Source organism: Leptosomus discolor, chromosome 19 (assembly GCF_034619465.1).
Source record: "Leptosomus discolor isolate bLepDis1 chromosome 19, bLepDis1.hap2, whole genome shotgun sequence".
Lineage (NCBI taxonomy): Eukaryota > Metazoa > Chordata > Aves > Leptosomiformes > Leptosomidae > Leptosomus > Leptosomus discolor.
In genome coordinates this window covers 14,158,007-14,182,883 of record NC_141409.1, presented here as the reverse complement: position 1 = coordinate 14,182,883, position 24,877 = coordinate 14,158,007, and the positions used below count along the sequence as shown (strand labels likewise).

Here is a 24,877-nt window from a genome sequence, read left to right as displayed (position 1 = left end):
GCTGCGATCAAGCTCCAGGCTTGTCAGAACCCTCCCCTTCCTCCTGGATTCTGCTGTGAATGTCTAGTGACTTTTGGGGACAACCAGAATTATTATGACACAATTCAAAGAGGTGCTCTCGCAAACCTCAGCTTGCAGCATCCCTAGCAGCATCGCAGAGCCGGGTTCCCTGGGGCACCTGGGGCAGTGGCTTGGGATATACTTCTGATCCTTAAGGAAACTGGAAGGGAGTCCTGAGCACAGTAGGGAGAGGTAAGTGGGTTCACATCATCCCTGGAAGGTTTGCTGGCATGAAGGACCTTCCCCATGCAACGACAGCGCAGCGTGGTGGCTGAGTTGCTGCTGACAGAGTGGCAACGACCCCTTCAAAGGACCCGGCAATTCTCATCCGACTTGTGCAGGCTGGGTCTGAAAAATCCACTCAGCAGCCATTGTGAGACGAACGTGAGTCACACCTCAGGCACGGTTAGCAGCAACTGAGCCAAGCCATCCAGATGTTTTTGATGATAGAATTTAAAGAAGAAAAGGAGATCAAGATGCCTAGGATGGTCTTTCAATCTTGGTGACTGCAGCCACCACACTTTACTTACAGCAACATAATTGTCTTCCATGTCACGACTGTGAAACACATTTATCACCAGCCCCTAACTGCTACAACACAGGGTTTAATCCCTGGTGCTGTGGTAAAGGGGGGGCTGAGAACAGCAGCACGTGGTAGGAATCATCCCCTCGACCGTCAGCTGAGCAATGGAAACGTGCTGCTGCCCATACGAGAGCCCGGCACCAGCATCGGGGACGACGCTGCTCAGGAACCATTTCTGAATGCTGGGAAATCTCTGTGTGCCACTGTGACAGACCCGGCAACTGCGCAACAAAGACCTCTGCGAAAGCTAGTACCTGGCAAGTTCATTCTGATCCCACAATCAACTTTTTTAAACATTATTGAGCAAACACTGAAGCCTAATCAATCACCTTTTACTTAATTGCATCTTGTCACCACTTTAGCTTAACATATATTCCTTGCTTAGCCAAAAGAACATGATTGAAATACCATGAAGAGCTCACTTGATGCGTTTATATAGAGAGGGGTTAATTTCCTAGGGAAAATGATCACTGTAAGGTGCATGTAATAAACTGCTGTCATGACCTCTAGCCTTCAAGCTCCCATATGTGCAATCACTGTTTGTGGTTTCCGTGGAAGTGCCAGATGCTAAGAATTTTTGGCAAGAGTTTATCAATTTGACTCAGTGTAAGATATTACTGTGATATAGCCCATTAAACATTTTACTTTCACCTGATCGGTGACGTTCCCTTGACAATAGAAGAGTAAAGCAGAAATCAAAAAGGTCAGAGGTTGCTACATAATCTTTTACTGCAGGTCCCAGGTTAAAACCACAATGATCACACTCCAGTAGGGCAATTCATTCCACAAAAAAAAAAAAAGTGACATTTATTTTGCTTTAATAAACTTTGGCCTTTGCCAGATATAACGGGTCCACTGGAAATCATTGGCTATGCATTCCTTCCCTTGAGCAGCAGCAACCCACAGTGGCACAGGAAACGTTAAGCATGCCAGAGGGCTTGGCTGTGTCGTGCACGTGGCACCAGAGATGGCAGAATACAGGGGAACAAACAGCTAAGGCATCATCACACAACACACCAAGGGAAGAAGGAATGGTACGTACATGCAATGAAAAGAAGAAAAAAAAAAAAAGGTGGAAAACAGTCATCCAAAAATCAGCAAAAGATTACGGTTACTTCAGCTATAAAATGGGATATCTGATTCTTTCCTTGGAAATGGATTGGGTTTTCAACATCCAGCCCAGAAGAGAGGTAGAGTTGGGACAAGGCAGTTCTCCAGACTGTAGGTCACATTATAGTTCTCATAGAAGTCCCTGTAAACACTAAAAATGCCATTTTGTTCCTGTCAGTAATGAGGGGTGAATCAAGGCTGTGCCTATGCGTACAGTCTATAAACCCGCTATGTTTAAGATGGTGAAGATGCTTTTCTATGACTCTAAAGTAGCACAGCAGGAGGGTGGGGAGGAAAACTTGACGAGTCCGTTGAGATCGGTGGTGACAAATGTTTATAATGTGCCATATGAAATCTGCTTGCCTTCTGCCCTGCAAGCAGTGAGGATCACCTGAGTTCTTTATAGATGTTTGCTATCATGCAGAGAGAAAGGAAATTGTTATTTATTTTGATACAGAAGGAAAGCGAAAAATAATTGAAGTGGATGGTTAAGAAAAGAAAATCCTTCCAATTTCAAAACGGATCCAGAGGCTCTTGAGCCTCAGCTGAAAGTCCACATCCCTGTCAGAAAGCGAGGACGGTCGCTAGCAAAAGCACCGGGGTGCATCGGGCCCATCGCCCTGGGCATGGCAGCCCGCAGTTCAGGGTGCCGCCGCAGAGGGAGGAGAGGGGAACCTGCAGGGAGGGCAGCGTCATCCCCGCATCCTCGCAGAGACATCAGCCCCTTCCCTCGGGAAGGCTGCGTGTGCGGCACACAGCGGCTCTGCCACCGCACGGGGTTTGCCCCGGCTCCGCGCTTTGCTCTCCCACACCGCACGCAGCCTTCTCCCCCGCTGCCTTCCTCGCTCCACAGAGGGAAAACGCACGCCCTTATCTCGCAAATAAAACTTTGCTTGCCCGAGAAACCTCTAACACACTGGGTCCACACTTCCACGCTGCGGGGGGACCGTGATCGCGTTTTTTCCTTGGACCTACCGCCCGACCCCCGCCATCCACCCCTCCGGGACACAAGGAGGACCTTTCTCCATCAGCAAAGGGGTGGGCAGCTGCTCGCGGGGCTCCCCAGCAGGAACCCCTCTGCGAGGCCGTGGTGCCCCCAGCGCTGCTCCCTCCCCAGGTGCTGAGGCTGCGGAGCCCCGCTCTGGCCTGCCCCCCATGACGGGGGTCCCAGAGCACCCCGCACTCCTGCAGAAGGTGCTGAGCCCCGCAGGCAATGGCAGCGCTGTGCGGGTCCCAGTCCTCAGCCTGGAGGAGTCGGATTAACCAACACTTTGGACTTGTTTTCGGCTATTATGGTCAATATATTAAAGGTATTTATTTAAGAAAGTGCCTATCCTGCCAATCTTTCCCCATGAGCTGTATTTTGAACACACCCTATAATTACTGATATTACCCTGGCAAATTTTCCCCATGAAGTTTTCTCCACTAAGAGCCATGACCATACTTGTCTGCTTCCCCACATTATAATTATCACCAGGGAATATTTATAACTATACTATTATTATTTATGATATTTTATGCCCTACAAAAACCTATATGACATATGCTCAAACTTCAGCATCTGAGACCTTCAGACTTCAGCTGGGACATTCCCTTCAATCTGGGTACTTGTTCTTCCTACATTTGCACTAACAGATTAGTTGGAGTATTTCTTGTAAATACAGGAGTCCCGTCAGCATGAAACCTGCAGGACTTGGGTTAGGCTCCAGCTCAACATATCGAAACCTCCCACTGTGATCTCGTCCATCCTTTTTCTTCCCCAGTCGGTGCACATTTCAGGACTTCTGATGGTTCAGGCTAGAACTGTATATCATAGATTCTTGCTGAGGCGAGATAATTAACTAAAGGAGTGCTTAATTATTCCAGATGGACAATGCAGCATAGCACATTTATGCCTCATGCAAAACATAAATAAACACAACAGAATGAACAACACATGTTTGCCAACCGTGGTCTAGACTTGAAATTTGGCACTGCAATACTTGCAAACAAATGCAAATGTTTTATTCTCACTCGTAAAAAAAATTAAATAAAACTCTGTCTTGTAAGCACCTTTAGTTTAATTATTTAAGATCAATACTAACCTAAATGCCTCTGTCCCTAACATGCATCTCCTCTCCAGGGTCATAGACGTTTCTTATTATGAAATCACTGGCTTTCTCCACAAATATTACTGTAACCAGTTTCCTTAGTACCATACGCATAAGGGCTATAAACTAATGAGCAGATCTAGGTTATGTAGAAAAAGTGTAGAAAGGAAACAAATGCTGAACGTCACATTTACATTAACTTCTCACAGTTCAAATGGCAATTTATCCACAACATAGTATGAATCATGCAGTAAGAAAAGGGAGGAATCTCCAGTTTCTTTGATTTATTTGTCATATGGTTGACCGATGTCAGTATCAGTGGCTTTAAAAAAAAAAAAGTTTAAACATCCAAAAGAAAGGAGGAGAGAAAGGAGGAAAAGGTCTAGCTTTCCGCAAATTCCATTTCCTTTACAACGATGAGCTCAAACCAAACCAAACCAAAGGTTGCTGACGAGCAGGGTCTTCTGTTCCTTCCGTGCTTGTCTCGTGGTCTGGTGCAAGCTGGGAATCAGGGGTATGGGACTGGTGGATGCGTTTTGTTTATATATGTATGTATGTATGTAGGTAGGCATTAATATATATATACATACATACACATATATGCACACAGATACAGTCTTCCTAAAAATGCTCTTTGCAGTCCAGAGGCAGCAGGAGTCTCTGTGAAGGAAGAGCTGGGCAACATATGGCTGTAGAGTCTGCACTGGAAAAAGTCACTGGCTAAATATACGCCGGCTGTTTGTTTTCTTTTATTTTCATGAGGCAAAATACGAGCTCTGCATAGAGTACAGCCTGTCAATGGGGTTTCCTACTCTAGCCTGCATGGAGTTAACTTCGGAAGAGGCAAGAAAACAGTCGCTCAAGCTAGTTAAAGAGGTATCACTGTCGATATCATGAAAAATGGAGTCGTTTCCTGCAAATGAAACGTATATGTTAAGCTGGGTTCTGTGCAGCCAGAGGAGGACACAGTACACATGGATGCTCACACGCTGCGCACTGCACAAAAGGCAATGCTCCTGGTTTTGTTTTCACACGTTAACGCAATTTCACTCTAAGGGTCTGACCTGCAAAGAGGAAGGCTAGCAACCAATTCGCAGAGCTCAGCTGGCAGCAGTGCCACCAAACCTGCCAGGACTTAACGTACGCTTCAGTCAGCAGCACAAAAGAGAGTCTTGGCTGACGACGGGAGCAAACGGTGCTGGGGAGGAGCAGGTCCCCAGCTCTCCGGGAGCTGGGATCCGGCATTCGCGGGGGCACCGGGGCAGCCGAGGAAGGTGGGACCAGACATCGAGCGCCCGCAACAGCAAGGTGAAAGACAGATCTGCAAACGTGACAGGGCCCAGGAGGAGACCCAGCTTCCCTGGCCTCAAGTGAGCAACAGTTGCAAACATGCTTTCACTTCAGAAAATTTCACTCTTTCTGGGCTGGTTTGGAACTGCACCCTTTATTTTTCTTAGCAACTAAGATTTCAGCTTGCTTCAACTCTTAAGGTGCCAGAAAGAGCCCTAGCTCAAGTCCCGTGGGCACTAAGAAAGTGTTAGTCTGAATCATCTTCCTCGTGCACTCCTCTGAATCGGCTTTGCGCCATCTCCTCCCACACTCGTTTTGGAGCACAGAACCTGCCTCTCAAGGCGTTTTGCTTAGAAAGCCCAGCAACAACACGACGCACCACCTGACGCTCACTGGCACTGCAGATGTCCTCAGCTCCTTACAGGGTTTACCAAACTGCCTGGTGTGTACCATGGACTTGTCTCAGTGGGAAAAGGGATAACACAGACCCAAAGCAGATTTCTTGTCGGCCTGTGCACGCTGTGCTCATGAAAGTGATAAGCACGAGGACCTCTACAGTGAAGTGCTCCTGGCCAGCAGAAACAAGTCTGACATAACAGGCCCCTGTGGGCTACAGCAAGGCCAATAATCACAGTCTGAGAAATCCTCTTAAATTTTATTTAAATGCCATACTGCAACTGTCCAGAACCAATTATTAGGCATTTAATGCTTGTGATGCATTTGGTGTACCTATCCACTTGATGGTGTATGGTCAGGAAACTGTGAAAGTAAACCATCATCTTGATTTTGGGCAGAGAATAAAATTACGCAGGAGAAAAGTCCTGTGGTGACAGATCTCTTAGTAGCTCAAGAACTGTTCTTTAACAAATCCACGCATCCAATCTGAGGGCTCTCACAGGGGTGCTTACTCATTTTGGAATGAATAGATTACTTCTCTTTATTGAAGGCACTTTTTCCCCAAAGCCTCTAAGAAAAACTTGTGAGGGAGCTAGAATTTGGTAGGGTTTATTTTTCAATGTCTTGGATTACTTTTCAGTGTCTTGGATAGTGGTTTAAAAAAGTGGAGCTGGAGAGGTGATGTTGCCTGGTTTATCATTTATCAGAATTACAACGTGAAATCGTTCTGAAGGGTGTCCAGAGCCTGACATGAGCTCTCTTCTACCCCCTTCTGTGTACATGAAAACATACACACAAAACTGACCAGTACAAATTCCCAGGTACAAATCCTAGAAAAAATATTATAAAAGCAAGTAACTACTGAACCTGTGGTGTGTGAACCAGCATAAGAACCCTGCTATTTCTGATGTGGCAGAATGATGCATGCCTTACCATAAGGGTTCATGTGGTCGCCTGGCATTTGTGGAGGGGTAAGACCCTGCTGAAACGGGTCTGTGCCATAACTGCTTTGATCCATTGCTACAATCTGCTGCTGTGGTGGTGCAAGTGGCGTGTAAGATGTCATCATCCCTTCCATTCGGTTGGACATTACTTCTGCAAAGCAAACAGGAGGGCACAGTCACGGCTTAGGAACAAGGAGGCAGCAGACAGTAGCATCAGTGGCAATACTGAACCCGAGCGCAGAGCGAACACAGCTAGGTGTGTCCTGTCATTCAGAGGAGCTCTCCAAATTTTGTCTGAGAGTACAACCCTGAGCAGTAAGTTGAAAGACTTGTAATTTCTGACTATCATTTCTGGAGCTCCCGGGTGCTGGACCGTACCTTCCCAAAGTCTCCCCTGCGCATGACACAGCCCTATTATTCTCTGACTTCTGTTGGTACCAGTTTTTCTGGCTCTGCGTAAAGAGGAGGATTTGAGGCTGCAAGGCCTTGGGAGTTGGAGAACCTCCAGAGCATCCGTGGCGCAGCAGGGCAAACCCTGGTGCCTCTGTGCAGCTCCTGCCCCAGGGTCCAGCCAGCTGCTGGGGCACAGGAGGGGCTCCCCGTGCCTTGGCTGTGGCAGCGATGCTGACGCGCCAGCAAGGAGCCTGCAGACGCCCAGCTGAGCACGGTCCCCATTTCTTCAGGAGAAAACAAACTGGAGGATCCACCTGGGGTGAGCCTCCTGGAGAAAGTGCCTCTATACAGCATATTTCTTCTAGAAAGGAGGCAACAGCTTCTGTGTAAAGCACCTCCAGGGCTTCCCCATGGGAGAACTCTGGGATAACCTGGGTGGGCACCCAGACACAGCACCTCTGCGTGTTTCCACTGACGACGGCAGGTTATCCACAGACTTGTGTACGCCCCGTATGGCTGTACTCCAGACATTATGAGGGAACAGCACTTCAAGAAACCTTGCAGATTCTTTTCCCCTTTCTTTGCCTTCATCACAAATCCCCTACCTTGCCCTAGTCGCTGCGAGTTTTGTTGCTCCTGCTGCTGCTGATGCCTTCGTGCTAGTTTTTTCATCTGAATAAAAGAGGAAGAACAAGAACAATCTCACAGCTCTGAATTCTGTTTCCTTACAAAACTCTCTGCAAACATCGAATCAATTAATACAGACCATTTATACTCATGCACACACCCCTATGAGTTCAGCTTTGTTTCTAAGCTTAAAACATTTCAGTTTCCAGTTCATATTTGCATGCAAAATTTACTCCCAACCTCATGCTGCTTTGAGCACACCAACTTAACGCCTGTGTTTGAAAGTGGCCTTTCTTGTATGGACGTAGGCAGCAGTGCACGCAAAATACATACAGTTCAGTCCCTGGGATCTCTGTGGTATGCACTACATCGAGGGGGAGGGAGAAATCTGGGTTAGAGGACAATTTGCATTTTACTTTTAAGAACTTGACAAACAACCTACCTTTGCTCTTTGGTTTTGAAACCAGACCTGGACAACTCGCACACTGAGTCCTGTTTCAGCTGCTAGTGTTTCTCTGACCTACAAGAGGAAATGTTTAATGATGTGATTTTTTAAATATATTTTTTAAAAACTAATCAGTTACGTTAGAAGGAATATGTCTGTACTTACAATAAAAACTGCACATACAGAATTACTTTTAAAAATTACTCATGTTTTTGCATAGTTGTTTAAGTTCTGCCCTTCATGTTGCTACCAGTTTCAAAAGTACTGAACAAATAGTCTAAGCTGTGTAAAATGACACTAAATCATTCAATGATTTTTATATTACCCACAAAACAGTTCTGTGCAAAAAGATACATATTTGTCTGTAAACAATTTTCATGTTGTTGAGGTACAATTTCATACTTTAAAACAGCAAAAAGGTACATCGCACTGACCCAAAAGACATATTTTGTATGTCAGCAGGAGAACGTCACTTTTTGCAAAAATGACAGCTTTCAGGATGCAGCTCGATTTTTTTCCAGTCAAACTCAGAAGGAAACAGTTACTTGGGTTGCTTTTCGCAAAGATTTGATTTTCACCAGATTCACCCGTGAAGCAACAGGTTACACCTTTCCCTAGCTGCTATAAACACCACCAACAGCAGGGTTAAGCTTCATAAAAAAACAAGACTGGAAGAAGAAGTGGTGGGACCAAAGCTGAGCACCCGTCCCACTAGACCTGTGGTGGGAAGGAGAAGCGCAAAAGCCTCTCGTTTACCTGGGCTTTGACAGTCAAGGCCTATTTCACGTTTTATAAGAACCCAATATTGCTGTTCAGCAGGAACCAGTCATGGGGCTGCTCTGCGTACTGTGGGTGAACATCCAGGAATGACAACGAGCCGGTTGGTCCCAAGCTGCTGATTGCTCCAGGCTGAGGCGGTATTTGGATGAGCATCACCATACACTGGCCTGGTCTCTGCATTCACCCAGAGGCACCTGCTGCTCTCCCAGGAAGGGACAGGGGGCTTTCTGGAGCTGCGGCCTGACCCTGTCACCCCCATGGCCTGGTGTCAGAGCTGACTTCAGGTCCCTGATGAAGCACCTACCTTCCTACAGGGCTTGGAAGACACTTCAAAGGATGCTTTGAATGCTCGTCTCTGCTGCGTAGTAAGTATTGTCCTTGGTCGTTTAGGTCTTCTCGGGTCCTTCCCGTCATCACTTCCTTTTCCTTGGGTTACTTGTCCTTTGGTGGGCTTAACATCTCCATCTTCATCATCGCTTTTAACTGGTGAAAAATGAACAGGATATGAAATGGTACTTGTTCCACCAAGCCAGCAGGGTGTTCGAGAACTGCTCTTCAGCTGCCAAACTAGTTCACAGGTTCAACTATTGTCCCACGTTTATCTGAATACCTAAAGCAACTGCAGGCAGGAAGATGCTATCTTAGATTTGCGTGCACTGCCTAAATCAAACGCCACAAAAGCATAAACATGTGTTTAAACTTTTAATTGAGGGCATGGGACTGATCAGGGGATGGAAATTCAGAATACGCTTCAGTATTTCCAGGAATGGGGCACAGGGAGATTTTGAGCCCTTCCAGCATCGCTTGGTCCCCCGTGTGCTCACCTGCTGCAGCCACACCAACCGGCACACACCCTTCCCTTCACGGCGGAGCTGCATCTTCTCCTGAAGCATTGCTGCAGGCAGGTACTACTGCCCACACCGCTATGGCAGCAAAACAGCGTAAGTGCAAATATTGCAAAGGTATCTCGAAGCCTGTTTAGCTAAATACGGTGCAGAGTCCAGTAATTGTTCTGAATATTTCGACGCTCTAGAGATAATACTTAATCTAATCGTTGCCATGTCATTTCTGTATCCCACAGAAAACATCAATGTTCTTTCTCTGTGCAGTACAATGTGTCTATATGTGCACGCACAAATTTCTCTTTCTTGGTAAATACATACAAGTATATCTGTGCTTGTGTAGACCAAATAAATTACCTGTATTTTCTATAGTTATATTCTGAATATTCTTACCCTCTGGTGATATTACATGTGTTAGTATATTGTACTGGGAAATCTCAATCACAGTGGCAAAGGTTGAAGAGTGAGTACAAATTTTGTTGTGAAAAACAACTTTTCAACTCAGCATATTTTATTTCACCAGACTACTGATTTTTCTTCATTAATATATATAACATTAATATACTATTATACGGACTTCAACATGAGGAAACACACTGCAATTTTTATATACTCAAAGATTACGTTTGGGGAATTAACAAATTAGACTTTAATTCATCTTAGGGTCTGATTATTACGCACCTAGCAATCTAATCACCTTTTACTTTAATAAGCATCTTTTGCCTAATGATTAAAGAGAAGTTCAGTCATTTTAATAACCATGACATTATTAACTTTCCAGGATGCCATTTCTAAGGAAAGGTTTGTGAGGATTAATATTGCTCACTGGAGAGTTACTTTTGTGTCCAGTGGATAAATATTTGATTGGAGAAGGACACACTCTCAGCCAGGGCTATGTGAAATCATTTGCTCTCACACAGGCATCTGGGAGATCTGTGTTTTCAATGTGTTAGACAACAGGAGACAAAACACCCCATTTAATTTGTCAGCTTGTTTTTCAGGTTTGGGTTTGGCTAACAGAAAATAATGAGGGGAAAATAAAGCGTCTCCAGGAGTAAGAAACTACCCCTTGTGCCAAGGGCAAATGAAACTGAAGCCAAGGCCGTTTTGTGCCACCGCGGTGGCTTTCTGCCGATCACAACACAGAAAATCTGGTCCCAAAGGAGAGCCCACCCGTGCCCCACGCAGATCCCCAACGCAGCCGGCCAGCAAACAGCAGCCACCAGCGCCCGCGCGGCTGGTGAGGAAGGCAGGGGAGGAGGATCCCCGTGCCCGTTGCTGCGGCGTGGGACAGCCCCGCACACGCAGCTTTTCCAGGGGGTTTGTCTGGGCGTGGACAGGGGGACAGCAGGATGCTGAGGTGGGCGATGAGAATGACACGCTGAAGGGCAAGCAGGGAACTCGCGTGCCTTGGGCAAATTCACAAAGAGCCCAAAGCCTGTGACACGAGATTTACAGAGGAGAGCACCCAAGGTCCTGCAGATACAGTAGGGCAATAAATAACCTGCTGCTCCAAGAAAGGCCCCGGTCCCGCACGTCCTACCGAGTCAGCAGTGACCTTTGTCTTGCAGCGTTCTTGACATGAAAATATAAATTTCAGCAATGTGGAGAATACGGCTCTCGGATTAGAGATTAAGGATAATTACTGCTCCTAGCTAAATTGGAATAATGCATTTTCCCATAAACCAGAGACAAACATTCATGTCATTCGTACACATAATGGAATGGTAATTGTCAATTTTCTTGGATATTTTCTTGGGAAACAAGTGTGCAATTACGACGGCTGGCAGCAATGTGTGAGCACACTGTCTCTAGTCTTGGGATCAGCCAGGGCACAGCGGCAGCAGCAGGTTTTCAGTCTCCTTGAGTGTATGTGGCACAGGAAGAAGGCATCCCGTCTCTCCTGGAACTGCCTGTGAGCACGAAAGCCAGTCCTCTCTGTAACCACCACCAGATTCCCTGGGTTTTGGACTGGAAAACCCAAATTCAGCGTGTGAACTATGTGTCTTGTGCAGTACTGTGTTTCCAGCCCTGGACAGACAGCAAGCGAATTTTGCTCACTCTGTTTTAAAACCTTCACTAGGAAATGGGTGGAGGAAAGGAAGCATCTGCCTCCCCGTCATCGTGAAGAACTCAGGGAAGACACCCATCAGCTGCTATCACATTTTCTGGCCCCACTCTCTTCTTTAGGAGAAGGCAAAAGCTCTGGTCACAGCGCGGTGACCCTCTGCCTTAACTCTCAGGCCAAGTGGTGCAGACTCTTGCAATCACACTGTTCAAAGCCCAGGGCCCTCTGAACAGAGAGGTCACGCTGCAGACTAGTAGTAGTGCATTTTAGTAGGAGATCGGGTCTGTCGGCCCTTGATCCTAAACAGTTTGCATCCATCAGGAACAGCGGAGTTCCTCAAGGACACTCCTGGAGACCTGTAACAGGCGCACTTTGTGTGCCTCACTTCTGTACTGTACATAGCATACAAATCATAGTGCAGCTATCCCTGGGTCGACACACAGATGATCCCCTAGGCTGACGCCAGAATGGGGCTCAGACACAGAACAGCAGGTAGGCAACAGGGATGATCAGAAACGAGAGCCTTAGTAGCACAGGAGACATACTGCCAGGGAGAAGTCAGGACAGAAGTCAGGAGAGCCAAGCACGGTAGCTGGCTTGAAGGCATCTGGAGGCAGACTCCCCTGAACTCCTCATTCAGGTTATTGCTTTTTGGTTTTCTTCCCGTGTGGGCCCTCTTGCCTGCCTTCACGGGAGTGCGCATGCAGGCAGCTTCGCAAGCGGGCAGCTGCCCTGGCTTCCTGCGCTGCACAGGCTATTGCTGCAGCACAAACCCGCTTCTCGCTTTCTTTCAGATTGTCCTCAGTACTTCTGTGTTGTACTTGTAGTTTTTCTTAAAGTTACCATTTGTGATTGGCAGAGAGAACACTCTTGAAAATCGTATTACTACTCTGCCCATTTTCCTAGCTCAGTGCTGAAAGTGTACGTGCAGAAGATCCCCTGAAAAACACGTGAAGTGGGCAGAACGCCTATGGCAAACAGCACACTGAGGGAGGCCTCAGGTAACTGAAGTCAGCCTGACTCACATTTTGTGATCTTACAGAAAAACACTTTGACGAAAACAAAAAGGTTTTGTTCTTTACTAAGCAGCAGGTTAAGGAAGGGAGTCAAGCTAGGGAGAACAGACTGCAAGTAGGGGTTTTTCTAGCTGTGCCTGCTAATTTGCATGGGTGGCATGTGCATATAGATAAAGTGGATGTGAAAATCAATATACTTTTCTATAGGAAAGCTCTGCAAACCCTTGCGGCTTTTCCAGTCAGAGCAGGTGTGGGAAAAGCTCACCTGAGTCTGAGTCGTCTGGGCTGACTGAGCTCAACAAGTCTTTCTCTTTTTCATAGTCACTTTTGCAGAGCAACTGCCCTTCCTTAAGAACAAACTCGTCCCCTTTCCTCAGCTGTCGTTCACAAACGCAGCAGCAGAAGCAGCTTAAGTGGTAAACACACTCCAGGGCTCTCATCACGAACTCTGTCGGGGCGATCTTTTCCATGCAGCCACTGCACTTAGCAGCAAACAGCCTGTAAGAAAGAGAGGCAGTGAAGTCAAAGGGAATGTCAGATCATACACTGTGTGAATTCAAATGCAGCAAATTCTCTAATTTAACTACAGATCAGCTTGGCTCATGTCTTTGCACACTGCGAGACTTGCATCCTTACTCTTGGAAACATCACAGCCATGCAGTTTATTCAAATCTCAATCCCTTTGGTCTAGAGATTCCCAAATCACCTTTGCTGGATAAAAAGTACTGAGATTTGTCGTTATCTCGCTGTTCTGTTCCTCTTCACAATGAGAAATAAAAAGGTGCTCTCAAGGGTTTGGACAACTTGTTCAAAACTAAATTTATTTTAATTCACCTTTTAGAGGAAGGGCCGATTCACACTTTGTTTTATACAGGCTCTCTGGTTTCAGCACTTAAAACCCTATTCTGAATGGATTTCATGACTTTCCATTTTTGGTATTGTCTGTCTCCGAGGAGGCAGACAAACGAACGCAGAAACAAGCATGAAAACCGGGTGCTATGGCTGAGAAGACGACACACACACATGCAATCGCACACATGCAATTGATAAAGAGAGGAGTGAAATAACACGGCTTTTCTTCGGATGTTGAGTTATTCCAGAACAACCTGTCCCTGAAGGGAGCACTGTGCATTTTAAATGGTGTGAAATATCCTTTGGCAGAGATAGGCAGTGATACAATCTGCTAAATTACCACTATAATCACAGGCTCTAGAATTCACACTGTATTCCAGACTAGTTCTTATTAAACCTCTATACACACACACCCCCCCTTCATCCATCATTAATTTTCTAAGATAGAATGATTTAGATTAATTTTATTTTGCTTTTCTAATGGCAACTGGGAATCTCCTTAAGTGAGCTTTTAGGAAGAGGGCTGCTTCAAATAAAGATGAATAGCTAAGTTACGTCCCTGTGTCACGCAGTGGGCTTGGTGATTTGAAATTCAGTGTCTTTTGTGGCAATACATCAAAGCGCAAGATGCATTAACATTTACATCTCGGCGATGAAATTAACACAACTGCACCCAAGTGTTCACAGGGAAAAAAAGGAGACTCTGCCTTTTAGGATGGGGTACGCTGATGGGGTTTTTTCATCCTGAAAATTATCACCTTTTATAAAAAAGGCGATTATCTTCAATTTTAGAAGGCACAGGCTCTGGCAGTTACTGATTCCTCCAAAGCCTCCATTTTGTCTGAGCTGAGAAGTACACCAAAATGGCAGTCAGAAGCTCCTCAGCAAAATGATGGGAGTCACAGAATGGGCAGGAGGAAAAGGAAAATGTAAATACCTTTGCATACGGCATCCAAAGAGAGGCTGAGCGCCCAAGAACTCGCGGGGTTTCCCCATCTGTGTCTTTCGATCTAATAAAGGAGAGCTACGCTACGAACCTGGCTGGCGCGGTGCGGACCTCTGCACGGCCACAGCCACGAGGAACAGCTGTGCCTTGTACAAGCCACGCAAGGCGGACCGAGTGGCTCTTTTTTGGGTACGTAACGAATTAAATCAATTAAAGGGAAGCTGATGCCACGCAGGACACTCGGGCACTGCTAGTACATAGGCCGTCTTACTTCATACAGCCCACCACGTTTGCCTGCAAGGTTTTTCTTACAATGCTTCAGCTGGCAAATCCCTAGGCAGGAAATATTTTTATCTATACACCGAACATATCTGCAAGGATTAAAACACAAAGGGAGAAGAAGAGCAAACAGGCCTTAAGCACTTAAAAAAGTCGTTTCTGTTTAACTGCTTAAACCCATTTGACTCAGCTGAGTGAAGCCCGTATCTTCAGCGGGAGGGCTGCGGGCACGACGGAGCGCACCGACAGACCCCGGAGACCAGCAAACCCGGCGCGGAGGCGTCCGGCTGCGCCCCCGGCCCCGCTCGCGGAGCCACCGACCGCCGACCGGCGCGCGCCTCAGCGACACCGCGCCCGGTACCGGCTCCGGCCGCTGCCGCGTCACGGCGTCCGCGGCGGCGCCGCTGCCCGAGGGGGAACCTCGGGAGGCGCCCGCGCTCCTGCCGCTGCCGCCCCGCGGCCGGGCCCGGGCAGGCCCCGGCGGGGGGTCCCCGCGCTGAGCGGGGCTGCGGGCTCCAGCGCCCGGCCCGGCGGGGGACAGCGGGGAGCGGCCCGGGGCGGCCGTGGCTGCCCCCGCTCCCTTCCCAGCGAACCTCCCAACCCGCCCCCGCCCCCGCCCCCGCCCCCGGCGGTGGGAACACCGGTGCACTCGGTGACAAGGAGCTCCGACCCCGCCACCGCAGCTCTTCTGACCGGGACTCCCACATCCCCCCCCTTCCCTCCGAGCCCGGTGCTGCGCAGCGTGGGGCTCCCCCGAGTAGCGCCTTCGCTGCCACAGCGCTTCAGGCGCGTTTGGGTTTTTTCTTTTTTTCCCCAAAATACAAGATGCCTAGCACATAAATAGAAAACACCTCGTGTTGTTTATTGGCATTTGACTATCGCCAGAAAGATGGCGCTTTCACAGCAACGTTTCCAAAGGCAGTCTTTCAGTTATAACAAATCACGCTGTCATCAATGTAGCGTTATCTCATTCAAATTAACGTTAAATTGGCCTGACAATACTGCATGGACTTCATAGCTCTAATTTGCCCACTGTCGACATAAGGAAATTCCATACTCAGTACTCTCTGCATTGTAACATGCACTCACACACACTGCGCTGTGTTGGATTTAATTCTGAGATTATAAAATCTTCATTAAATCTATCTTATAAAGTGTTTATAGGTATTTTTTTAGCTTCTCAAGAGTAACCCAAGGTTATGCGCTTTTTTTTTTTTTTGCACAAGGCAACCTCACAACAGGAAACTAATCTTGACAAATGACCAGACTTTGATATCTGTGATCTAAAACACTGCTCATTAGACTGTTCATTTTATAAACGAATGGTAATAAACCTGTTGAGAAGTGTAGGATAGCAGGAATACTTTACAGATCACCCCTTTACAGGTTTCAATCAAAGCCATAAATTTGAAGGGGAGCATGCGGATACTCTCTGCTGAGACAAAGACACTGTCCCACACCAACCACATTTAAAAAAGTATTTCTTTCGCTTTCTATACATTTTACAAATAATTTGCATAACTCTGACTTTTTACCCCCATGGCTGACTATCTCCAGCTCTCTTAAGTTAATGTCAAACCTCAAAATCCTTGGACTTGTTAAAGTATGTGGAGAGTGGAAATCAAATGCCTTTATTAGAAGCCCCAGGAAATCTCCAACTCCTAAGCACAACGAAAACATTCCAAAGAAAATTGTTCAAAGAGGACAAAGGAGAAAAGCAGAACAAGAAAACCTTGTTTTGAATCAATGATTGCAAGAGTTTTATAAATAAGTTCTGTTGCCTGGACAATTCTGAAAGACAACTCAATAGGTTTAGGAGTTTTTAAGTGTGTTTGCCTCTATGCCCGAAACACTTGGGGGATTCAGCCGAGCTAAAGCTTGGAACAATGGCCTGTCTGTCCATCTGAGTATTTGTAATAATCACTGTGAAGCAACTTTACAGTACTAGATAGGCAAAAAAATCTTCACCAGCTAAAACTGGGTGAACTACACAAATTAATTTTGCATATATATCAGGGGCAATGAAAACGCTAAGACATGTGGTCCTGTCTTTAAACAGTAGATGAAAATGTTCACCAGCGGAAGAGGCCGTAAAGATTTTATTTGTTAGGATATCCCTGTGAAGTCAGGCTGAATCAGTAATCCTTAGAAACAACCACAGTTACATGATCCATTGTGCCTTCCTGCATGGGCACAACCATCTGGTGTTTAATATGTACTACTGATTTATTATCTCTCGCGCAGTTATCTTGCAGTAAGTTTGACCCTGCTATGCTCCAGAGAATCACGGTCCTGCTGTTTACTCTTCTGATGTCCTGACAGCCCACCCTTTACCTTTCTATTGCTCACCCAGGCCCTTCATTTCCTCCTGACTGTGGGCAAATAGATTTTAATTGTTTTATTATAACTAATTTAATCTGTGCTGAGAGATCTCCATGTGCAGTGCGAAATTTGCTGTTCGTATTAAGTGTGGTTCAAGAGGTTTGTCGTACAGGACAGAGGTGTAAAAATAGACTAATTCAGTCAGGTTGCTTATTTACTGGACCTCTGCCGTGAAGCAGCAAATAGGAAGTTATTAAGCCGTGTTTGATGTATGCAAGAGGACAGATGCTGCTGTCTGCCTATCAGAGCCGTTAAATCATTTTCCTTTCCGTGCTACTCTGACATTACGTGTTGCAAGAAACCACAGCAGATATCTGGCTTTTCTTTATTTAATAAATATGCAAAGATGGTGGTCACAAGCTTTTGCAAATGTTGTAGGTATAGTCTCTAGCTCTGACGCTTTTCTTTCTGATAATAGCCTGTATGAGACGTCCCTATCGTGCCTACATAGCCAGCTGGGAGTTCGCCTGGCACTCTGCAGTACGAAGTATGTTAAAGCTGAAGTAAAATACATTATGCTTTTCACACAACTGAGTTTTATTAAGAGAAGAAATTAAATTACTAATGAATGACATCTGTTACTTGTTCTTTGGGAGAAATTTTGATACTTCTGTCTTCTTTAGAGGACATAGAATGGGGAAAACACTATGCATGGGGTTTTTTTCCAGCACAGGACTTGAACATCTTTGTAGTGTCTTACAGCTCATGGGTGCTTATAAAAAAGAAAAACTGTTGCTTGGTTACACTGAATTCTGAACATTCAAAACATCTCAAATGCACTAAAGCAAAACAGAAATATTATAATTTTATGATTTGAAGAAAAAAAAAAAAAAGCCTAAAAAAAGAAACAATCCATTTAAAATATTTTTCCTGCAGAAAAAACAATTACATAGTTTATTAAAGCAAATTTCATAGCTGAAACTTCAGTAAAAGAAAACTGATTCCCTTTCACCGAGTAGTAATAAAACATGCACAAAAATTAAAAGTTTCTAGAAAAAAAAAAAGTAATATTTAGAGAGAAACTAGAACAAAGAAACCTTTTCTTCTTCAGGGAGAACCAAAGAAAATATTTATTAACCCTCTATCCACAGGTGCTGTAGTAAGAACACCGACTCCTGGTGAAAACTTGTGTGTAAAATGGCACTTCACGATGTGGGTTTGGATTCACAGATCAAGATGTGGCACATCTTGGTACCAAGTTACTTTTCCTTCCTGTGAACGTTTTGCATTTTTGTGAGAAGTGCTGTGCTGCCATGCAAAGGCAACCCAACGGATAAAGGAACGACAGAGACCACGTTATCCCATACTAAGTGAAATCTTGCTCTGAAGCTGGTGGGAGCGGGACCACAGACACTGTCAGAGCCGCAAGCTCACGTACCCTCTCTGCCCACCAAAGACGGACCCACCACACCAGCTCACGTAACTGCTCTGTCCACAGCATCACAGGATGGCCACACCCAGACGATGGCTTCTGTCACAACCATACCCACAAAAGCTTTACCCTTTGTTTGATTTCCTTCCCACTGGAATAAAAGGGAAAAGTCCCATTTGCCTCGGTAGGAGCAGGATTTGGCTCATTTTTAGACTTGGTTCCCATTAGCGGGAGGGATGGCGGCGCTGCGCCATCACTGGCCTCTACTGCAACAGAAATGACAACTGCCAAAGAGTCTCCTGCCCTGTGTTAATTTTCTCTCTTTACACAGTTTCAATGAAGAAAAAGAAGTCATCTGTGGGCACTGAGCTGACGTCCCCTCTTGAGCAGAGCTCAGGACCCTGCAGGATCCCCGCAGCCGCCCCACCAGCACGGGCCGCTCCAGGGGGACCTTCGTGCAGACCAGCCGTGCCCAGCTCCCTCCCGACAGACCAAGACAGGGCTCGGCTGCCGCCTGCTCTGACAGGGCAGGTGTTGGGCAGGGGAACGGACTGGGACAGCTGCCCCCTCACGCAGTGACAGGTGACTGCTCGGCACCTTCTCGAGCGGCCCTCGGGCCACCGGGCGCAGGACTGCCCAGCCGCCCGGCACCCAAGCCCAGCTCCTGCAGCTGAGGCACCTCGCAATCCTGCCCGCGGGCGGGCCCAGCACTCACTGACCAGCCAACGCTCTGTGCGCTGGCGGGTCCGGGGTCAGAACCGTGATGCTGAGACAAACGGAACAGACCCAACGAATGGATTCACTCGAATGCATAAGGACACACCGAATTCAAAGCTGCCATCCTAACGTAACTTGCTCAAGTGGGGCCAGAATGACCTAAAAAGTTACGTCTTCCTTAACTATAAAGTAAAACATAAAATGTAAAGTGCAGAGGAATCTCTTGCTTCAAGCAGAATGTGACAGAACGGACTCTTCTCTTTGCTTAATTTTCATCCCCTAATTGACCACTTTGTTCAACTGTCTTCCATCACTGCCATGCAGTTCTATTTTACAGCATTTTTCCTTACAACACTTTGATGGAAAAATTTATGAAGAATCGAATTATTGCTGTTAGAAGGGAATTAAAACAATTTTTCATTTACAAAGTCACTGATATTGCTCTACTGTGCTCCACCTTTGGGAATCCAATTGCTCTTCTCCGCTACTCCCATTCCTCTTTATAGCACGGCAATTGCACTGTACAGATTATGGCTGCAATTTTCTCCTAATCTGTTCTGTAGAATAGAAACTGTTATAAAAGTTAAGGGCACCAATTGAATTGATAAAGCCCAGGCTGCAATTAAGAAGCGTAATGGATTAACAAAATATGACCATTTTGTTAGAATTATATTTTTAGGCAGCGCAAACATTTAGGTAATAATGTTATTTTTGTCTAGGAGTTTAACAAAGGCTAAATGAGCCTCTGCTGTTGTGCTTTTTGTATTGCTTCAAATTATGCTGAAGTGCTGTAAAAGCATAGTACGTGTTGAGGAGTTTGTACCTCTGCTGCAACTCTGCCGAGCTGGGTCATTACCAAAACCCAACATTTTTTTCGTTTCTCTTCCTTTGGATTTTTATTCAGTTATTTACACATATTAAAGTAAATCCGTCTTTATTCCTACCTGTACGGCCTCACGGATCTCCAGTGGGCGAAACGGCTGGTGCTCCGTGTGAGAGGGGCCCTTATTTCACAGCCCAGCTCATGCGAGGACCGCCTGTCCCCAGTATGCTGAATATTCCCTCGTCTGATGAGACGTCTTATCCTTCTTTTTCACTAAGTGGCATACTGAATTTACAGTTGCCTCTGAATTTACATCTCCAACAACATAGGGAAATTCTTCTAACGTAATTTTTATATGAAAATTCACCCTAAAGGCCCTATAAGCAGGGAAATTGTACTGTCGGTGATCCACTGCCCCGGCCTTCACTTTTAGAGAAAAAAATTATCATGTGTCAAAGCAATTCAAATGTAATTTCTAAGTTATTTCTTGGCTAGCAAAAATGACTTAGGGAAAGAATTTACATAGGGCCTTTCCTCCCAACTACAAACATTAAGAGGAAGAAACATTATTTGCCAGTATAAAACAAAATAACTTCCTGTGCCTGCTGCACTGAGGCTGTAGAAAAGCTTGTGCCCAAACCCATCAGCACAGCCAATTTAGCAACTGATTTGCAAGGGAAAGATACCTTAGTCCTGTGGTGTTAATGTCTTTACAGTGGGGGGTCTATTGCCAGCTTCTCCAAACTCATCAACACAATCTATTATTAATACCCAGAAAGGCTTTATAGTATCTTTATAGCACAAGGCAATGAAAGCTCTGTGGTGTAATCTGTTATCTATATTGCAAAAACATGTGAAATAAAACAAAACATAGACACTTCATAAACAAAATGTTTCATCTGTTACATCTCTCTGCCTCTCCTATATATAAAGCAGTAGGGTGCAGGAAAGGCATTCAGAGAGATTTGCTGTTAGATGTGGGACTGGCTTCTTTTTTAGATTTTATTTGTAATGTGACAAACTTCAACCTGAACAAAAATTTCTGCTTCTTTCACTGAGGTGAAAATGTTTGGATCTTTGCAAAATTAGGCTGCATTTGATTTGCAGAGCAAATTTTAGAAGCAAAATACAGCGTCTAAAAATCCTGAAGGTGATCTCTTTGCAATACAGTGATGAGCTGGTCAGCATGACGGGCGACGCAGCTGCGGTGGGTGCGGAGGGAGGCGCAGTCTGTGCTCCCGTGGTGCCCGGGCAGGGGCAGGGCCAGACCAGGTACTTAGGTCAGGGCATTGCCATGGTAAGAGCTGAAGAATTTGTCTCCAGCAAGCAGCAGCAAAACCAAGTGCCCACTGGCATTTTCCTGGAGGCAGTTATTTCTTTGGAAAGCATTCAAGAACAGAATTTGAGCAGAGCTGGATCTTTTCTTCTGTTACTGATCTACATGTCAAGATCTTACATGAAAAGCCCAGAATTACCCTACACTTAGTCCCTAGGAATAGACACAATTAGAAATATCATTTAACAGCAAATAAGTAAACACACAGTTTAACACCCAAGAAGATTTTGTTTTGAATAAACAGATTGTGGCAAAGGTGGAACTGAGAAGGGGGTACAGAGAAAGTTTTGTATACTTGGTGCATAAATGTTTTGTATACTTTCATGCATATGAACCCAAAAAGCCCTCAACACAGGCCTGCGTCTTATTTCCCAGACACCCTTTTATTTTCTTTGCCTGTTGAAAATAAATTGTTCTTTTGTAGTGCTTCTCTTTTCAGTCTGACTGTCAGCTATTATTTTTCTATTTCCTCTTTTTGTCACTTTGCATTATTTTTGGTGCTGTAATTCCCATTTGTTCCCACTCCTATCTTCCTGTCTCCCATTGTTCCATTTTTTAATCCCCAGTTTTACTCTTCTTCGGCTCTTTTTTGGCCCATTCTCAGTAGGGTTTGAGAGAATACCCAGGCGTGACTCCCTGCTATAGCAACCACACCTCCCCAGGAAAGCCACAACAATCTCTTCGGGAGGAGGAAAGTCTTTCACAAGCTGGCAGCAAAAGTAAATCCTTCTTCAAGGAACAAGAAGGATTAGCAGAGAGCAGTGGGCTGCAGACTTAACCCTACCCCTCATTTCTTTAGAGCACCAGTCACTCAGAACCCTGCTGTGATGTACAATTAAACAGAACCCAAAAAAATCCTGAATGACACAAGAGCCGGATTGTGTAAAGGTTTAATTCCACTTTAATACCTTTCCAAGTTCAGAACTCAAAGATAGCAATTTAACCCAAGAATCCCCATCTGAGCATGAAAAGTTCCTGCTTGTCTTACAAAAGTCCCTGCTATATTCTGCTCTAAATCATGCTCTATTAGCCTGACCTTTAATGGATGAAACTTTTCTCCCCCAGTCATCTCACATAGTTTGTCCTCACTGTCCTTCTTTCACAAGCTTTGTTCTTCTGGTAAGACAGAAGAGTTTTTAATCAGAGGTTTTGGCAGATACTCTGTAAAAAGGACCAATGAAAAAGAAAAAGGAACACTAAAAATACCCAAACCAAACCCCCAAAATTCAGGCAGCTAAAGGTGTGTCCTGCAATGTCTAGGAATGGCAATTTATTCTTGTAACGTCGAGTCGCTCTTATTAACATCATGTCAATTACTTACTGTTAATATTGCAGTTGAAAATAAATAGCTCTCAATACAGGCTTTTTTGAAGACTCCAAACAGCTGATTCACCATTTTTACGTTAATGAACAGGCATTTGGTTCATCTTTAAGTTAACGAGCAGACCAGCCTAGTTATTCTAGTATGGAGGATTACTACAGTTGCTCTATAAACTGCATTTTCAGATTAATAAGGAACGACAAAAATCTCCTAGCTTCTATAAGGCCCAATATGGTTGACAGAGTCCTAAAGACTTAGCTATCAGCATCTGTGTTTGCATTCAGGCTTTAGGAAACTAGACCCTCTAAACCCGTACACAAGCCTTGTCAACAAGCAAGGCCCTACAGCACGCCCAGGGCCTCCTCTTGCCTGGAACGTTAGCACAGGTTCGACGTTATCCCAGCAGCTGAACATATATCACACAGGACACTTCCACATGTGTGAAAATGAAATCCCATTAGACACCAACAACATTATTAGGCATGCAAAGAGGATTATTCCCTTAAGCTCACAAGACTGAAAGGTTTGTCTAAACATTTTATTAACTTTTTCAGATTTTTTTTTTTAATTAAACGAAAACTTGTAAGTAGGTCAAAGCTGGAAAATACTACTTAACTTTTGGTTATGTGTATGTATATATATCATACACATACACACACATAGAGAGAAAAAATAGAGATGCCTGTTAGAGAGAAAGGGCACAAAATCCCCACCACATCATACCAGTAAAAGCATTCGTTTTTTCGGTGAGAAAATTTGTATGGCTTGGAACTGTTCTATAAAAGCACAGAAATATCCCACGGTATTCCTGAGGGTTCCATAAATGTTTCAAAAAATTAGGTTCTTTGTTGAATATCTGGCTGAAAAAAAAATCCTGCTCTGACTGTACTGTCCTTTCTACAAAGTTGACAAAGCACTTTTTTTTTTACAGAATATTTGCCAAACTAGAATGAAGTTTGCTCAATTCTGAGGTTGTTAAGATCATCTGCTAAAGATACATAAAGGAGGAGAAGCTCTGTCAGTTCTTGCTTCAAGTAAGTGAAATGAAGAACTCCTCTGACACCAGGAGGAACAGGATGGGGTCCCCATTCACAGCCAGATGACTTTAAAAACACTTAGCTCCATCGAGAGCTAGGTCCTAAATCTATTTCCTGCTACTCCCTCACAGAAGCCCCAGCTCTTGGATCATCCACACACGTCACAATTCACAAAACGGCTCGCACTGGGAATTTTGTGAACGCTATAGGGACACTGCAGCACACGCTTGTCCGTGCTACCTGCTGGTGGTGGTGGGCACGTCAGATGGTCACGTCAGGGGCATGGCTGATCTGCACATTTCTCTTGTTCTCATTTCACTGACAATGGGCATTAAAATATTTAAGATTTGCTTCTAGCCCTGCACCAAACAGGCAGGAAATGTAGAAGCTTGGGTGTACAAGTTAATGAAATATGGTTGGGTGAACATAAGCTCTTCATTTAGACAATAACTGTTACTGCTGCAGTTTCTTTGTACCCGCTTTATGAAAGTCATAAACTCTCCAAAGAAAAGCATGAGCTACTTCACCCTGATGGTCTTTGACTCCCTCTCACTACCTGCTGGTGCAGTTAGAAAGTATGAACTGCCTTTGAACAGATTAGGACCAAGTTAAAGTGTGACAACATCTTAAGCTTTCTCCGCATGTTGCCAATGATTTCCAACTAAAGATGTTACCCTCATCACTTCTGCCACAATGATAAGAATCTATAGCCCGCTCACTTGAGGAGATAAAAGCGGTTTAGCTGGAGGTATAAAGTACTCTGACTTGCTAAGCTGAGTGGCTGGCTGTCCCAACCTAGCTGAATTTTTCCTCTACAAAGCACAAAATCCTTATCATTAGGGACTTAAGCTGCTTTTTATTTTGAGACAAAAAGAATACTGTTTATTGGCATCCAACTCAAACCAGCTGTAAACAGTTGCTTTGATGAAGAAGCAGCTACAACTTCAGAATGCCCGAAGGCGCATACCCACTGAGTGTCAATCATTAAAGGAAGAATGTAAGGTGTATACAGGGTCAAAAGAAGGCCAAGGGACATTTAAGACCTCAGGGATCCTGGATAGCCCAGTTTGCCTTTAGAACCAAAAGAGGATTTTAAGCTATTCTGCTGTATGACCTTTATCTCAAGAGGCAGCTCTGCGCCTGGGCTCAGCCCCGAGTTACCCACAGG

General features: G+C 45.2%; 1 protein-coding gene across 2 annotated transcripts in view; it reads right to left on the bottom strand.

The window, feature by feature from the left end:
• Positions 1-4,598: 4,598 nt before the first annotated feature.
• The window catches only part of LMX1B (LIM homeobox transcription factor 1 beta), a 100,409-nt gene continuing 80,130 nt past the window's right edge, over positions 4,599-24,877 (bottom strand). The window contains exons 3-8 of one of the 2 annotated variants that reach the window (XM_086475736.1): positions 12,910-13,142; positions 9,023-9,201; positions 7,936-8,013; positions 7,472-7,538; positions 6,463-6,624; positions 4,599-4,756 (exon numbers count right to left, since the gene is read on the bottom strand). In XM_086475736.1, the coding sequence (XP_086331862.1) occupies positions 4,599-4,756; positions 6,463-6,624; positions 7,472-7,538; positions 7,936-8,013; positions 9,023-9,201; positions 12,910-13,142 (877 nt within the window). The remainder of the gene's footprint in view (positions 4,757-6,462; positions 6,625-7,471; positions 7,539-7,935; positions 8,014-9,022; positions 9,202-12,909; positions 13,143-24,877) is intronic. The other variant, XM_086475738.1, reaches the window with a different exon arrangement.